We start from the raw sequence: 18266 nt of genomic DNA, 5'->3' as shown, positions 1-18266 counted from the left end.
TCTTTCAACTATTCTGTATGCTTGAAGATTTTCATAATAAAATATTGGGAAAAAAGCAAACACAACTGATCATCATATAATACACAAACCAAGGGAACTTTCCACTGTTCCATGTTCTTATTACAGTTAATATAGTTGAAAAATAGAAGAGAGATATCTGCTCGTTGGCTAATTAAAAGTGACCAACCAAAAAATTTAGAGGATTCTTAAAGAAATTTGAATATGAACTGGGCATTAGGTGTAACAGTAGTCCTGTGGTTACATAAGAGATGTTCCTATTTTTAGAGATGTACAATGAAGCATTTAGGAGAGGAGATATATTGATGGCTATGACTTAATTTTCAAATGCTCCCCCGAAATTAGATGAAACAAATGTGAAAAAATGGTAATGACTGTTAAGTTTTGTAGATCTACATTTGGAAGTTCATTATACTATTCCCTCCAATGTATGTATGAAACTTTCTATAATAATCTATTTTAAATATTTTGAAAAAGACAGAAGCATGAGTACTCATTCAAATCACAGGTAACAGTTAAATATTTGAAGGGTCAACCCTAATCTTGCCTTCCTTAAAGGATGATTAAAATACATACTATTTTAAGGATGACAAGTCTTTGTCAGTGCTTCTGAAATACCTTGTGTGGATTTTTGGAGTGAGCTGATGAACAATTATTTTTGAAAGCATGAAAATGGTGGACAAAGAAGATGAAGCAAAATGCACCAAATAAGCAAAGATGTTGCACGAAACCTCCCTAGATGGAGACAGAAATACTGCATAAATCCTGCTCCCTGCCTGCTGCCAGTCTGCCTGCCCGTAGGAGACCAGGCAGACAAGAGACTGCCCTGAACTGGAAGCATGCCAAAGATGCCTTCCCGCTTCGGATAACTGAAAGCATGTAACAAAAATGGAAGAGCTTTTTGAGAGAAACAGCAGTCATCTGAAGCATTTCATATAAGAAACAAATAAACCCTCAAGGGTTCGTCTATCTACTGTAAAGGGGTAATTCCATGTTTATCATTGTGAGAATGTGGTTAAATCTTGCCCCCAAATGTTATTTCAAATAGTCCTAAAGAATCTGACCGTTCAGAAGGTAGTTTTCCATAAAAATAACTCAGAGGGGTGAATCTTCTTTCTTGTGTACAGTCATGCTTTGGGAAAGGAGAAAGCGGCATCTGCAACATTACACGTTTGCCGTGAATTCAGTCCCTTTTAAAGGAAAGTAGCCCTAACGGTTATTTCTGCTTAAGCTGCTACCGCACTGGTCATTCTGCGTTGAGAGAAATCTCATCAAACCAGAGTTGGGGGCTTGACCTAAATATTGATGAGGTGAGGTGTGACAGGAGAGCATCAGGTGGTGATGAAGCAGCCCACTCAGATCCTCCCCATTTTGGAGAACAGGAGTCCTCAGTGCACAGAAGGAGGGCAAGCTGCAGATGGAGCTCAGGTGCATGACCAGGCTGCTGTGGCTGTGGTCTGTAGGCCTGCCATACAGCCAGCCTTGGAAGGCCAAGGGGCTGATCCACCAAGGAAAGCCCATCCCTGCTGCCTCACATTCTCCTATATCCTTGGTAACCACCATTACTGACAGTAGCCTGCGTGTATAGACTTACCTAGTACAGAAAACATGATCCAGTCATGGAACGTGATAACAATTGCTGCCATTTACAATGTGCCAGGTCTTCTACTAACCTAAGCTCCTTAAAAACAGCATTCAATGTATTCAATTTAAATTTCATTACAATTCAAGGGAGTAGGAATTACTAGCCATATTTTGCAGATGAAGCCTGGGAAGTTTTAGGCCAGCAAGTGGTAGACTAGGGTTCAAACCCAAATCTGTCTGATTTCAGAGCTCATGCCTTAATCACTATGTAATACAACCTTAATGACAAACCTTGTTTTTAACTGGGTTCTGCTATATTCAAAACAAGAAGCATTTACTGCAGAAAGTGTCCCCATTTTATAGGGGTTATAAAGTTTCAAGAGACTGGTCTTGTACACATTCCATAGGCTCAGCAAAGAAAAGCTGAACACTGGCCTACAGTGATGTCACCTTCTGCTTTGTCAACTCACATCTATTATTGGCTTTGTCAGCTGAACCTCAGAAAGCATCTTTCTCTGCTGACTCTATATGCCCTTTCCTGGGCTGATGATCACTCTAGAAGAACACAGCCAAGAAGGTGATGCTGTTCATGAGTAACAGTAGGGGATACACACACAATGTTCTCTTCCTAACTGGCCTATTATTCTTTAACCTTTCATTGGATTCAATAACGTTTAAATGAGCTCTTGGAAAAGAGCACAATCTATAAAACACACTGACATATAATAAAATCTCATAATATACTTCTGTGGCTTCATCTGTGTGTCTGGAGTCACCATTCATTCAGTCACCAAATGTTTATTGAGTCTCTACAAACTTACCAGGCACTATTGTAGGCACTGGAGACACAGCACTGAAAGCAAGTGTGTGATCTCAAAGAGCTTAAAGTCTAAGTGGTAAAGAAAAGCCATAAACAAATAAAAATGCATATTTAATACACTGGGTAATGATAAATGCTATGAAGATCTATAATAAGAGATAATTTGTGCAAGAGGTCTGTGATAAAGACTTGATGCTCATCGAATTTCTCCTATGCCCCATGCATCAAGGGAGAGTCATGTTACTCATTCTGGCCAATGGACCATAAGCAAAAGTTACATGTGTCATCTCTAGGAGGAGGCTTTGAAGAGCTAACGTGCCCCTCCAGCTCTCTCTTCCCCTGACGTGGCAACCTGAGAAACCATATGTGGATATTCAGTGGCACAGGAGGGAGGGAGCTTGGATCCCTTTGTAATTGGATGAAAAAGAGCCCCCCATCAACTAGCACCTGATTTTGTGTGAGCTAGAAATAAACATTTGTTGAGCTAAGCCATTGAGATTTGGGGGTTTCTCACTGCAGTATGGCCTGACTAATTCAAACTAAGTCAAAAAAGTATGAAATGCTAGAGTCTGGGGGGAGAGAACAAATGGGAGCCCATACACCATGGATGGGGTTAACTCAGTGGCTGTACACCCTGGATGGACATTTTAAATCACCCAAGGGATACTAAAAGTACTAATCTACAGATGACGTTATACCCAAAGAGTATGCTCTGGGATATTTAGAGTACGGCCTAAGCATATATATTTTGAGAAAAAAAACTACTCACAGAAGATGATAAATCGGGTCCGTTGGCTTTAAGAAACCTCCCCAGAGACAACCTGTCCAACAATATGCTTGGGAAAGAGCAAATTAGTGAGATCAAGTCAACTTTGTATAAATCTTTGGAAAGCAGCCAATCAAACTGTAGCATATGAAGACAACCCGTAAGATGACTGAAATATTATGAAAGAATTCTTGTACTAAATGAGTAACTGGACTAGATTCTTCCAAAGCTCCATCTCGTTGTAAAATTATTAACATAAATATTTAAGTAGTAATAAAATGAGAGGATAATTACTTAAATCATCAAAATTAATCATCACAAGAATCCTGTGATACAGGTACTATTCTCCCCTTTGAACAAATGAAAAAATTGAAGAGTAGACAGGGTAACTGCCCCAAATCACACAGCTAGTAATAAATGGTAGAACTAGGATGCAAACCCAGCTGGCTCACGATTCCTTGTCCCAGTGAAGAGGGGGATATGCAGTCAAAACAATACAGACTTTGGAGAAAGTTACTCTAGACAAGGGGCCATGAGAGGGGAAGCACCTTAGGCATGGGCTCAGGGAGTAGCTGTTCTGATTCTAGTTGAGGACCCAAGTCCTTAGAGAACAGAACAGTTCACATGCCACCAAAGTGTCGTGGAAATTTCCAATGAAACAATCTACTCTTCTTGCCCCAATTCTATGTTCAGGCAGCAATGAGCTGATCTCCACACTGGGGTGGAGTTCTCCTGATACATCTCCAGGTAAATTGTAAAGAGGCATTCTGGTTTATACCAGATTCAGATACATTTGTGTTTCAGTATACTTACTACTGAGAACGGAGTCTTGGACTAAGGAAACTACTCCCTAGAGTGGACCAGCTCTAACCTAGGGTGGCTCATTCCTTCAGAGCCTTCTGGAGATCTTCTGTTACATAGAAGGGATCACACACTAGCTCGCTAACACATGAAAAAGAATTGCTTTGTTAAATTGAACCTCTACAGCACACTCTATAAATGGAGAGCATGAAGAACCCCAACGAAACAGGATACAGGAAATGCATTTTTGAAAGGGAAGCAGGGGGAGCTCAGGAGCACTGGGTTCCAAAGTGGGGATCTTGAGTAGCTGAGGGGCAGGAACACACCAGTTGTGGGAGGCAGAGAACCCCAAGATACTGTACTTATTTCCCAATTTCGCCTGGGGTTAGCCCAATCAATGGGACTTCTCCAGTTCTCCCAGTGGTCTATGTCACAGAAACTTTTTGTGCTTCTCTTCTGGTGGACCTGATGACCACCACCAGGGCTGTTTCTTACTTTGCAGAACTCCAGAAGGCATCAACTACTCACCTTGTGGTTATTAAAGATTTGTTCAGTTTTTATGACAATATTTAGGTAAACAGCAATAGAACATCTTGAGGACAAGATTGTCATTTTCTAATTTACTCAGAATTACCTTACCAGTATTTCTAACAGTAGGACCAATTAGCATCAGCAAAGGAGAAAGATATAGAGAAGGAGAGGCAAAACATAAAATTGTGCAACTATGCGACATATGGTCCAACATACATTCTAACTGTAGGTCTTCTTTCTCAACCTCACCCTTACATCATGAGTTATCATATTAGGATGAGGCTGGCTATGGTAACATATAACCCCCAAATTTCAGTGGCTTAACATGGGAGAAATTTGTTTTGGGGCTAACTTAATAGATCAATGTGAGTGTTCATTAGTGGGCAGCTTTCCTCCAAACAGTCATTCAGAGGCCCAGGTTCCTTCCCTTTTGTCATCCCTTACAGCCTAGAAGGAAGAAAAGGCATAACTGCACCTTAACCACCTTGTCCCAGATGTAACTCACATCACTTCCACTTACATTCCATTCATAACAATCAGGGTTTAATTTCATCTACATGCAAGGGGGGCTAGAAAATGCAGTCTCTGACTGAGCAGTCACACCCAGCAATGACTCTACACTATGGAAGAGGAAGTATCAATTTGGTAGAAAGTGACCCATCTTTACTTGTTACAAAATGGGCATTATATAAATCACAAGAACAAATATAATATACAATGGGAGAGATAAAAACTTACAGTTCAAATGAATGATCTTATGCGTCATGTTAGAGGCAAATCAGTTCGGATTTGACAGATGAACAGTAAGGCTGAAATCTGAAAGGTGTCTCCTTCAAAGAGGACTTTGCCATCAGTCCCTAGGAATTTCCCTATCAACATGGTCTCTGGTGTTTTTGGCTATACTAACAGGATCTGAGGGAAAGATGTGGTCAACAGGAACCAGGTGCTTTAGAAATCAAAGTCAAAGTCAAGATCTTTGGCTTTGGAATTAGACCATAGATGTGTGGATTATATAAAATCTACCCAAAATTTCAAGATTCTGTTTTCAGAGGAATAAGAAAGGGGCTTTAAAATGTGGACCTCCAACAAAGGGAAGAGAGAGAAAATAAAAGGGACAAATTGGCAATGAGGCCATTTTACTTATATCAAAAGTACCTAGAACCAAGTTATTTATGATTTTATTTATGTCTAACATTTGAGAAAACTATGACTCTGTGTAAAATGATTCAACCATCACTTGGCTAACTTAAAATGTAAAAAAAATTAAATCCTCTCCAGGTGACTGGACTGAATTTCCACCTCATTGACCATACTTTCACTTAAACTAGCTGCACCTTATTGCACCATTATAAAACTATTTACAGCAATATATGTTTAAGATATGAAATCTTAAATCTCCAAATTCTAAAGCAACTTCACACGGAAGAGCATTTAGGTTTGCTTATAAAGAAGTCAACTATCCAGAAAGCAATTTAGTTGGAAAAGGGCACTGGATGAGAGTCAGGAGATCTTATCTCAAATCCTGGTTCTATCCCTGCAAGATCACCTAGAACAACTGACTGTACCTCAAACCCTGAGTTCAATTTAAAAGAAGGATGTTGATCCAAAAACTCCAGTTAGTATGAAACTTTGGCTCATGAATCCTATATACTATATTTTTTGGCACAGGCCAAATGGCCTAGCTTAAAATTAACTCTGGTAAAAACTAACAGGTTATTTGGACCTCTGTCCTTGTGCTTATTCCAAGGAAAATATGAATGAATGATAATGTAAATCATCAATCACCATATAAATGGTCCAGCCATGTGGACATTGTAAAATCATTCAAAGATATGACAATATTTAGCTAAGTAGCAATAGAACATCTTGAGGGCAAGATCGTCATTTTCTAATTTGCTCAGAATTACGTCACCAGTATTTCTAACAGTAAGACCAATTAGCATCAGCAAAGGAGAGTACAAAGGAGAAAGGTACAGAGAAGGAGAGGCAAAACATAAAATTATGCAACTATGGGACATATGGGACATAACCCAGGAGATCTGTAAGTTTCAAATACTGATGGTTTGAGATGGGGTTAAAAAGTAGAGGTTGGGTATTTTCATCACAACCACTGGATGGCAACAGACATTAACAGTGAGTGGGGAAAATCAATATGAAAGCCATTCTTCTGCTTTACTTGATTTCCTCTGTGCTTTTAGACATAGCATCAAATTTCCTAGAGTTGCTAGGGGAGGTAAACAAAAGTGAGTTTGGAAGTAAAAAAAAAAAAAATAGTTTTGGAAAACATATTCTGCTTTTGCAATGCTCTGTGTGTAGGTAAATCCCCCAAGATTTCAGTGTTCAGCCAAGAGTTAAAAGAAAATGAGGTCCAGCCAGAAGAGAAGAGATAAACCAGAATACTGTTATTTACCAGAGTATGCAGCTTTGAACTGAATTATTTATTAGTGGTAGTGAAATTTTTGATCTTGTGTAAGAAGATTAAGCTTGCTATTCCCCATTTGTGACTGCAAGTGTAGAGCTCAACCCCACCCTCAGGACTTCTCCCTCTCCCATGATTCTCCAAGCTATGGACAGAGGCAACCTGGAGGACTCCTCTAACCCAGGAGGCCCCAAACTACTGGGAACATGAATGGTTATCTCTCTGTGTCCTTGCCAACCCTATTAAGTTCTCTGTTCCAGAGGCTTTGTGGGGTGGGGAGATAGTAGGAGCACCCTCCAGAGTGAGCTGGTAAGGCCAGGGTATGCTCACGTTATCTTCCCTCTACTTCTCCTACGAGGAGGTGGAAGTTTCAGAGTTAACAGTATAAATTTCATTCTAAACCCCACACATAAGCCATTTTAACTAACATTTAAACTCAATCAGAAAACCCACCTTGCAGGATTCTGGCTCAGGCCCTGGAAAAAGATGGGACACTAGAGGAAAAACCTGCCAAAGATAACTCTGAGGGCTTTGAGATATCAGCCTCAACACAGTCCCTACAACAATAATTCTCAAATTCTGGTGTGCCAAGTATTCATTGGGGAGCCACTTAATGAAGCAGATTCCTCAGCCCCTTCCTAGGAGATCCTGGGGTGAGCCTAGGAATCTGTATTTTAACAAATGGCTTATGATATAAATAGTTCACCAACCACACTTTGAGAAACACTGTCTAGAAAAACAAATGGTTCCACTGAGCCCCCAATTCACTCTCCCTGTCATATGCCCCCAGTTTCCACAAGAAGAGAGAAGAGTCCTGGATCAATGCTTTACCTGGCAGAAGAGGACCACTTTCTCAGGCCTAGGTCATTTAAAACCCAGAAGGACCATTACAGACATAGGGTTAACTCAGGAAGCACTGAGTAATCACAGATAAAGACAATGGTCAACCGTAGGCTTGAGCTGAAGTTAACTAGACCCAGTGATATGCTTGTCCTCACTTCAGACCCTAGTTTGAGTGTCTGCCTTAAACTGCCTTTTCTCTGACTTTAACCTCTGCTCTCTGGCAGGCTACTGTCTTTCTTTTGTCTGTTAGTGTAATTTTGATCCATATTTGGATCTGCACTTTAGACTCCTGAAGCTTTTGTGAGTTCCTGGCCCTAGCCAAACTTACACTTAATTCTTTTAGAAAAAACCAACTTGCTGTCCACCATCCCTGCCTACCTCACTATATGTCTTATTTAACCTCCACAAGTACCATATTTGACCCTCCTCTAAGCTCCAATCTCAGCCACTCAAATATCACTACCACCAAAACACATTAATGACCATTATACCCCCAGATGTTTGGCCATGAAAATATACTAGATATACAGCTCAACTCAGTGCCAGCACAACCCAAATGAATGATTTTCCAATAGCAGACATAAAAAACTGGGCTCAATGACTAAAGAAACAGCATCTAAGTTTGGGGTATTTTTCCTATTGTAAGTATTTTTGCATCTACTTATAACGATTCTGGTGACAAAAATTGAAATATAATTTGAGAGATGTTGGGAATAAAGTCACCCCCACCACCGATCCAACGTATCAGTAAGTCCTATTAAGTCAATCTCCAAAATATACTTTAAACCCATCCATTCCTCTCCACCTTCATTACTACCTCCCTCTCCCAGACACCACCATCTCATGCCTTAACTACTATAATGGCATCTTATGATAAGTAGGATAAAGACTAAACTCTGCACCATGGTCTGGGCATGAAAGGGCACTGCCAACCTTCCAACCCCATTTTTCCCTTTGCCTACCACACTCTAACTATACAGACTTTTTTTTTTTTAGTTTCTAGAATGCTCCCAGAACTTTCCTGCCTGTGGCTTTTGCATTTTCTATTGTCCAGAAGTTTTAAAAGTTATCTCTTGCCACAGCTGATTCCTCAGTTTCCTCCTTCTCTGACCTTCTGATCTAAGTTCCACTATCACCATGTACTTGCTCAAGAGAACACGTCACTCTGTTGATTTCCTATTTAATGTCAGCCCCACACCCACCCAAATGTAAGCCCTGCAAGGGACGGATTCATGTCTGCTTTGGTCATTACTATATTGCTAGTGTCAGGCAGGCAGTATACCATATTGGTTGAATCCAAGGAAGGATGAATGAATGAATGGGTAAGGTCTTGCTTGGGTGGGGCTGGCATAACCTTGGGTAAAATTTATGTTATCTGTGTTTGTGGGGTTACAAAGATAGAATCCAGAAGTGCAGAGACCATAACTGTGAGTATCCCACGCAGACTTTAGAGGAAAATGAGGTTAGCATTTGAAAGGAGGGGAGAATCCCCTGGAGCCAGTATTGGTGCTGAGAATTAGAGGTATGTGAATTATACCCTCCAAGCCTCATGACTGCATTGGTAAGCAAGGATGATTTATGTGAAGGAAAAAGGGACTAGATAGAGAATCAGGATCACCATCTAAATAGGGCCATTATTTCTTAGAGGCACCAAAATGTCTGCCATCTGTGAACTCTACCTCTACAGGCAATTTTGACTTGGATCCATCTTAGGAGCTAATCTATGCCCCACTCTGTGCCCAGGCAAAATTTACTAGGGAGTTGGGGTTCATTGTATCCCCAAGGAATTGGCATCAAAATATCACAACAACCAGGCTTCCCTGGTGGCGCAGTGGTTGAGAGTCCGCCTGCCGATGCAGGGGACACGGGTTCGTGCCCCGGTCCGGGAAGATCCCACATGCCGCGGAGCGGCTGGGCCCGTGAGCCATGGCAGCTAAGCCCGCGCGTCCGGAGCCTGTGCTCCACAATGGGAGAGGCCACAACAGTGAGAGGCCCGCGTACCGCAAAAAGTAAATAAGTAAATAAAATATTACAACAACCATTTTGGATCTATATATACATCCAATAGGTAAAGTGTCAAAAATATCTGTCCCTTGAAATAGTAAGTGCTGGGTCATCAAGATTTGGAGCAATTCTCTTCAAGACTGAGAAGGAAACCTTCCCAGCGTCCTGAAGCCTCCATTTAAAACACAGACCAATATGCAATCTGGGACAATGCTAACCTTGTGACTGTTTCAGAGTAAAAGCCAATGAGGTGAACTGGCTACTGGCAGCCTCATTCTGTGATGCCTAAACCAGGAGAGTACCTTCTATCACTGGGCAGAGTCTCATAAAAGTAGCTTAACTGCTTTGAATAATATAAGATGGAAGGTGCAGTGCCCCCATCTAAATATTTACACTGCATACAACCTCACAGAAGCCAGACTTTATCCAGTAGTTACTGGTCCATCTTGTTGAAAGCTGGCATGGGGGAAGCAGCTACAATTGAAGGGGCATAAGTCCTTATGCCGATTCTGAAACCTGCATTGTGAAAGAAAGATACTGTCCAAAGATCTTTATGGCTTGATTCACTAATTCGGTCTCATGGAAGCACATAAATATGGGACTAGAGCATAACTTTTAAAAAAATTACAGGTAGAAAAGTAAATGGGTCACACTTATTTTGGTTCTCTCCAAAATATTTTAGGACAGAAGCAGTATCTGATATAATAATGAAAAGTAATAATAAATATCAAAAATGCTAGGTCTATCTGAGAAGACCTCCATCTGGGAGTCTTCTTACAAATCACTTCCCTATAAGGAGATAAGCTTCTCCCTGCCACAGGGGGCTAAGCCCTGCAAGCTCTGGCTGCTGTAGCTGGTGCCCACAGAGAAAAGGTGCAGGGGCCCACCTCCCAGGGCACAGGAAGGGGTGGAAACAGCTGAGTGCCCCCTCAGTCCCTCTCACTAAAAAACACCATATGCCCAGAGCATGCTCACCAATGTGTTTTACACTATAGATCTGGGTTGCTTAGCTCATCGGCTTACAACAAAAATTCTCTTTAGCATGCTTATTGAAAGTGCAAGTTTACGCCCATCCTGATTTTGTAGCTCTGGGGCAGGGGCAGAGCAGGAACCTGCATTTTTAGTCAGCACTTCAGGAGATTGTGAGGCACCCGGTGGCCAGGCAATGCTTTGGGAACCACTGGCTTAAACCAGTATTTCTCAAACTGGGGTCACTGGATGCCTTGTTGAAAGTTTCAAATAGATAACTTATGCATTTTGTACTTTGTTTTCGATAATTTTTCAAATATTAAGAACATCCTGGATTAACTGGATGATAATTTTATAACCAAACACTACCGCAAGACTTCCACTAAAGTTTTACAATCAGGTTGTCCCTCTAACTTTGTCTCAAGCCAATGAGTCTTTACTCAGATCCAGACCTGATCTGAATATCCACACCACAGTAAAGGCTGAATGGTATCACTTCATTCACTCAGGAAGGGAATAGAAGAAGGAAAGGAGCAGATTTTGACAAATAACATCAGTGTACTGAATTGGAGGTGTGGGGGGTGGTCTATAGAATGTCCAACAAAGAGTGAGGAAATGGGCTTGGAGCCCAGAACAAAGATTCTCCAAAGCCAGAGATCTGGGAGGTGCTATACATGAGGCAGTGGCTGAAAACCTGTGTGGATGAGAGCAAGGAAACGAGGGACAAAGGAAGACAGGGAAAGAACTCGGGGCTAGACAGAGGAATTGGAAGGAAGGTAGCAAAAGAGATTGGGAAAGAGGTCAGAGACTGAGGGGATAACCAGGTAGGAGAAACGTCAGGGAGATAAGGGAGGAAAGTTTTGAGACGAAGAGAACTGTCTCCATGTGAGCCGGTATTATCCCTGATTTTACTGCTAAAAGAAATAAGTTGCAAAAGTCTGTCCAACATGATATCACTTGTGCAATAAAAAATTGTGATACATAAAGAAAATTTCTGAAAGGAACAAGAAGAAGAAGAACCACCACAAAACATAAGCCTGTGGTTATCTCTGAGACTTAGGAATGTGAGGCTGGAGTATGGGAACTTTAACTTTTTATTTTGTACCATTTCGCACAATTTAAATTATTATTTTGAACATACATTATTTTCTCGCTGTTTTAAGGACTGTTCAGCAGTATGACATTGAAGTACCAGGAAGAACAAGAAAGATGAGACTGAAAAGAGGTCTTTTGTGGGGTAGGAAGGTTGTCGTTGGTGACCTTCATCAGAACAGTTTCAGGTTGGAATGTGAAAGCTGACTGCCATGGTCTAAAACATTGCTTCTCAAGCTTCAATGTGAATAGGAATCACTAGGCGACCTTGGTAAAATGCAGATTCCAATTCGGTAGGTAGGTCTGGGAAGGACCCTGACATTTCTAACAGGCTCCCATATGATATCCACATGGCTGGTCTAACACTATGCTTTTGAATTGCAAGGAAAAGTAATCAGAATGCAGGGAATGGAGGTGAGTACCCAGAGACCACTATTTCCCAAAGAATGTGCCCTAGAAGATGAACCCTACAGCACCCTCTAATAAAAGATTCTGCAATAAAATAGGTCTGGAAATACCACACACCCATCCTGATGAGTCACACTGGGTATTAGTGTTTTATTGAGAATTTTTTATTGGCTTTCACTTAGATGTTCCTAACAAGGGTTAACCTTGCAACAATGAAAACTTATCTATCCTATCATGTTCATGATAAGCCATCCTAGAGGCTATGAGGAAGCAGAATGATAGGGTAGCAGGAGCTCAGGGGGTACACAGAGAAGGAAAACTGGAATATGATGAACCAAATCTTGTCTTCAGTGAAACAGCAGCAGAGGTCTCCAAAAGGTAAGAAAGGTCCAAAAATAGACCTTGTTAGGGCATGTGCACACCAGTAAAGCCTGATGTTCCTTGACAGTATGTGCTTTGATGCCGTCAGATATTTGCCAAACCTTATTCTAAATATTTCGGGACCTTTCTAAAACTTGGCCCAGCACCAGCAGAATAACTCCAAAGTCAGGGAGATGAGCATACTTGTGAATGCATGAACCTGAATGCATTTATACTGCCAGAGCCTTCAGGAAACCACAGAAGCTGACCTGACCTCACTGCTGAGGGGAGTCACACCTGACCCGAGCACAATCCTACTGTCCACAGCCAGTGATTAAGAACAGCCTGGCGATGGCTGGTCAACACTGATCCTCCCACCTGCTGAGATGGAGCAGGGAGACCAGAAGAACTCAGGGCTCCGATAACCTGCTGGCAGCGCTGAGTCATCTGCCCAGAACCTTCAGTGCTTGGCTGCCCCAGGGCCTTTTAGACTCTCTTCATAGATAATGAGGCTGAGCGCTAAGTTTCGGTGGGAGACTGGATTTCAAAGGATCCCTCAGTGCAGAGGAGAGCAGAGGCTATTCACCCTGCCATGCCTTAATTGTTTGAAAAGACTGCCACTTTCTCCTTTCTAACGTCTAACGTGGCAGCAGAGGGTCCAAGCCTTATGAGGCAACTTGCACAGAGATTAGAATGACACCAGAATCAGCCATTAAATATGCTCTGAAGTCTTTGCATTAACAGCTGTAGTATTCCATCACCTTAGCTCTTCATCGGATGTCTGGTCCCTTGGTCAGTTCCAGCTGTCAAACTTGTCTCTCAAATATACTAACGAGGGAAATGGGCCTGCACAATACCATTTTCTCTTTATTAGCCTTCAGATTTGCTTACTTTTGAGGAGAAATATATTTGAGCAGCACTGTGCACACGGTGACTATTTCACTATGGGGACACCAGTTAGGGGATAAAATGGAAACACACGCGTGTTACAGTACAGTGATATGAAACTATATTCCGAATGACTCAAGCTCTCCTGCTTCGGGACCATAGGGAACTGCAGGTTGTTCAGGCTAATGCTGTTTCCCAAAGCTCCCTGAAAGCTGCAGGGCCCTTTCCCACCACAGTCAAGAGTGGTAGCAAAAGAATCCAAATTAGTTCTAATATTCACCCAACAAATACACATTCCTACTGCTAAGTTTGTCACAGAATAGCCTCCGTACTGCACACACTAAATACCCTTTAAACTCTCAGGGATACGTTATTTGGGAAATCGGGAGTCACTTATATCAGCCCCAACATGATGCCACACGTCTAGGCCTCTGGCAACCATGCAGCAGGGTTATCTTCTTATTACATTCCTCCAGTTTCCCCCTTTCCAATGTGCTAATTTTAAAGAATTTAGAAGCCAGCTTCCAATCTATAATGAGAAAGTTTTTGTCTTCTATTTTTAGATGAGGCACTTTAATTGCTACTAACATCATTGAAGTTAGCATATAAACAGGAAGGAGAGGGTGTACTCTCAGAATCATTTATCCCCAAAAGGCAAAATACTTCTAAAAAAACAGAAAGCAGAGGAGATGGGTGAGAGGGGACCTTGAACAGAGTTGTGCTTTTAGGGTTTGTTTTCAAGTTCCACCTGGATGTTCTTCTACCCAGCATCTGGGAAGAGATTGTCTACCTTCAATGTAGCCCATTAACTAGACTGTGCAGGGCCTAATTTATTCACCTGACTCTTTCATTCCTTTCCTGAATTCCATTATACAACTGCAATCCGGTGTGGGGGATGACTTGGGGGGAAGAGTGCTGGGAAGACAAAATAATGACTACCATTTTTTCTGCATTTGAAGACTTCATTCAACTCAAGATTTCTCATAGGAAAACTATAACGGCCAGATTAAAATCATTCTAAGTTAAAAGTGACTTTAAAATTAATTAGTCACCTTAGGCCTTGCTTAGGCACAGGAGAAACCCTGGGACTAACTTCGGTCCCTGTCTTTCCTGGCTAGCTGGGACACAAAAACCTTATCAAGGCCCAAATTCCTTGCTGGTTTTGTCATCGTTGTTGTTGTTTTGTTTGTTTTTTGGTAAGAGAAAGGATGGCGCTGAGATGCTCTTGGCCCATTTAAGAAAGAAGTTTGGCAAAATGGAAGTGCTAATGGTGGGTTCCAGCACCTAGAGGGACTGTAGCCACACCCCATCACCGAGAGGGTGGGAAACTGGAAATGAGACTGGACAATAACAAAACCCCATCCCTTCCCAAGTGAGGAAACCCAGTCCTGGAACGAAAGGAGGGACACATTCACTCCATTCAGGAGATCTTGGAATGTACACAAAACCGCTCATTATGGGAGATGCTCTGGTTCAGCCAGCCCAGCGCAGCTCGGACCACGTGTTTCTTCCATGGAAGCCCCAGCTGCGACTCTGAATCCTCTCATCTATTCCCCGCCCCCCTCGGAATTGTTCTCCGGTCGATTGTTTGACCAGCTAGGACATGACTACAGGGCTAAGGCAGAACCACCTCCCTCTGCTGAATATCTCAGAGCACCCAGGCGAGAACAGTAAGCAAGACAACCTACTTCGATCAAGAAAGCTGTCACTTTACCTTGTTGCTTATTGAGAAACAGCAGAGGGGGCACGACGCCTGGACCCTGAGGCCCAGGGCCCTTTGTGGCCTGGGAGCTCTGGTCGTAACTCGCTGCTTCCACAGGTGTCCGTGGCACTGCGGGCCCCTCGGGCGCAGGGGCTCCGTCTCCAGAGGGCAGCTCGGAGCAGACTTGGGGGGCGGCCGAAGGGAATTTGAGGAAGGGCTCCGGCTCCGCCAGGCCCTGCCGGCTGTGGGCGCGCTCCTCGGCCCGGGTGCCCGGCTCCTCCCGGATGGCATCCAGGGCGCCCGGCTTCATGGGCGGCGAGTCCTGCTCCCGTTTGGGACTCTCCTCCGAGGCGGAGGAGGCGTCACACGACTCGATGATGAGCTCGCTGTCCAGCTCAGCCTCACGCTCCTCCCTCAGGATGCTGTACTGGATGGACGGAGAGGCCGGCGATGGCGGCGGGCCACCCACATGACCAAAGGTCACGTAGCCCGAGGGCAGAGCGTCCTCGGCGGCCAGCGGGTCCTCGGACACCAACTCGATCTCCGAGTCCCCTGACTCCGCGCTGCTGGCCTCGTGGTCCAGGGGGCTAGGGATGGTGGGCAGCCCGGACCTGGCCTTGGCCTCCGGCCTGTCGGCCACCTGGCCCGCTGGCCGTGGACTCTCCGTTGTTTCGAAGGACAACCCCTTTGCTTCCTTAATGGCAGTGATCAGCTCATCCTCGGAGATGCTGCATTTCCCCTGGGATTCTGCAGCAGATGGTTCTGTCGTCCCACAGAGCGAAGAAGAGCCAAAGAGGCACACACAAGGACAAGACAGATGGACAGAAAAAGAAGAAATAAAACAAAATTCCATTAGGGGAGGTATTTTCTCGTTGCTTAAAAAATACATATCTCATTAGCACAAAAATAGTCTGTTTCCAGGGCTATGCTGGAAAGACAGGCCACCTGAACTAAAAGGCTAATTACTGTTATGGCCCAGTTAATCAGTGTTTGATATACTTATCTATCTTAATCTAACTATTTTTAAAAATGACCCAGCAATTTCTTAGCGTTAGCACCTCGTTGGTTTTTCTGTTCCAATGTGGGAAAGATTCTAGAAGTCATGGTTTTGATTTCTAATCCATTCTATGAGGAGAGTTTTCCAGTTTCACAGATTTCATTAGATAATACAATGTATATAACTCTCTAATTTGGCCCACCAATGTCAAAAAATCTGAAATCATCCATTATTCCTTGTCTGTTTCTGTTCATATTCCCTACTTCAATAAGACAAAGAAAGCTAATTTGGATCCTTGTATACAACTTGACTTCTAAGCTTTACATTTCCCATAAGAATCAATACTTTTACTCCCTTTCTAGTGAAAAGTGTAACAAAGTGGAGCAATATAATAGATAGGTTTTGCCAATTCCACCAAGCAGGCCGTGCAGATTACCATACTGCACAATCCCACAGGGCTTCTAGTGGTGGAGCCCACTGTCATTCTGTCTCATCTCTTCACCTCCTCTTGAGAAGAACAATACCCAAGAGTCAACCCCTGTCTACTGGGTGAGTGCCTGCCTTCTGTCTGACGTTTATCCAGATGGCCCCCAAACCTCACCAGCAATCTTACTGATATTTCTATCTTAATTGAAATTACCTGGGATTGCCATGACAACAATTTTCAGGAGCTTAGTTCTCCCCTTGCCCATGCAGCAGGGCCGTATTTCAGAATATTCTAGACAGTGATTTCTGGCCCTTTTGTAAGCAAGAACCACTTGTCATTTCTCCAAAGCTCTGAGGTCACTGGGAGGGATATAGGAGGGGTAAGAGGTAGACTATCTATGGCTAAGTAATCTGTCAATGTAGGACTGTGGGAGAACCCCAATGGATAAAACATTTTAGATTTGTCTAGTTCTCTATAAAGCTGAATTGATTTTATCCTTTATCCATGTATCATTCATTCATCTGTTATTTATTGAGAACCTACTATGTGTCGTCACTCTTATAGGCACTTGGGATGTATCAGTGAATGAAACAGGAAACAAAATCTCTGCTTATATTCTAGTGGGAGGAGAACACAATACACAAACAATACATGTAATAAAGTATATAGTATGTTAGAAGATGTTAAGTGCTATGGAAATAAAAAAGTAGAGTAGGGTAATGGGATCAGGAGGGCTGTGACAGGGTGGGGATGAGTTTGCAATTTTAAATAGGGTAGTCAAGGTAGGCCTTACTGAGAAGGAAACCGATATTCAACACTTGAGAAGGTGAGTGAGTGATTCATGAAGATATCCAGAGGAAAAGCATGCCAAGCAGAGGGAACAGATAGTACAAAGGCCTGGAGGTGGGAGCCGCAATGATTTATAGATATCACAAGGAGGCAGTTATGTCTGGGGCAAAGTGAATAAGGTGGAGAATAATAGGAAAAGAGGTCAAATGCACTCAGGGAAGGGGGATCACCATGTAGGATCTCATCAGGCTTTTATTTTGAGAGAAATGAGAAACCATTGGAGGGTTTTGAGCAAAGAAGTGATATGATCTATGCTGTTGTTTTTCTTAATAACTTAAAACAACAACATCCTCATTATCTTGCACACAATTTATGTGTAAAAAGATTTACTGCATGATCCCAAACTCTATTTTTATAGAAGTTAGTTCCGTAATAAGTCATGCACATAGTTCTTTGATATGATTACAAGCAGCATAAAAGTATAAAAGCTACATTAATTCTCACTGGTAGGCCAGACGGAGGAGGAAGAAGACAGGGAGTAGAGGCTAGTGTGAATGGAGGAACAGCCTGTACTTCCAGAGCACTATCAGTAGCTACATCATCACAGCGCTACTTGTCGAGCATCTGCTGGGATAGAGGCACTTCACATATGGGGCTTTGAGTCTAGTGGCAGTAGGTTAAGTGACTTGTCCAAGGTCACTGTACTGGTTTTTCTATCTTTGCCCCCTTGGACTTATTCCCATCTTTCTCTGCCCTGTTCTCTGTTCTGAGAGGCTGACCTACATAGAAGGCATTACCTGGAATTGCTTCCCCTCTAGTTTCTGGTTGTTTTCAGCCAATAGGAATCA

General features: G+C 42.7%; 1 protein-coding gene across 1 annotated transcript in view; it reads right to left on the bottom strand.

The window, feature by feature from the left end:
- RTN1 (reticulon 1) overlaps nt 1-18266 on the bottom strand; it is a 234976-nt gene that overhangs the window by 100492 nt on the left and 116218 nt on the right. Inside the window, exon 3 of the mRNA XM_024731478.1 lies at nt 15218-15967. Coding sequence (XP_024587246.1) covers nt 15218-15967 — 750 coding nt within the window. The remainder of the gene's footprint in view (nt 1-15217; nt 15968-18266) is intronic.

The sequence above is a fragment of the Neophocaena asiaeorientalis genome, unplaced genomic scaffold (assembly GCF_003031525.2).
Source record: "Neophocaena asiaeorientalis asiaeorientalis breed wild unplaced genomic scaffold, Neophocaena_asiaeorientalis_V1.1 scaffold603, whole genome shotgun sequence".
Taxonomy (NCBI): domain Eukaryota; kingdom Metazoa; phylum Chordata; class Mammalia; order Artiodactyla; family Phocoenidae; genus Neophocaena; species Neophocaena asiaeorientalis.
The sequence above is the reverse complement of the archived record's forward strand: the minus strand, read 5'-3'. Positions and strand labels throughout refer to the sequence as shown.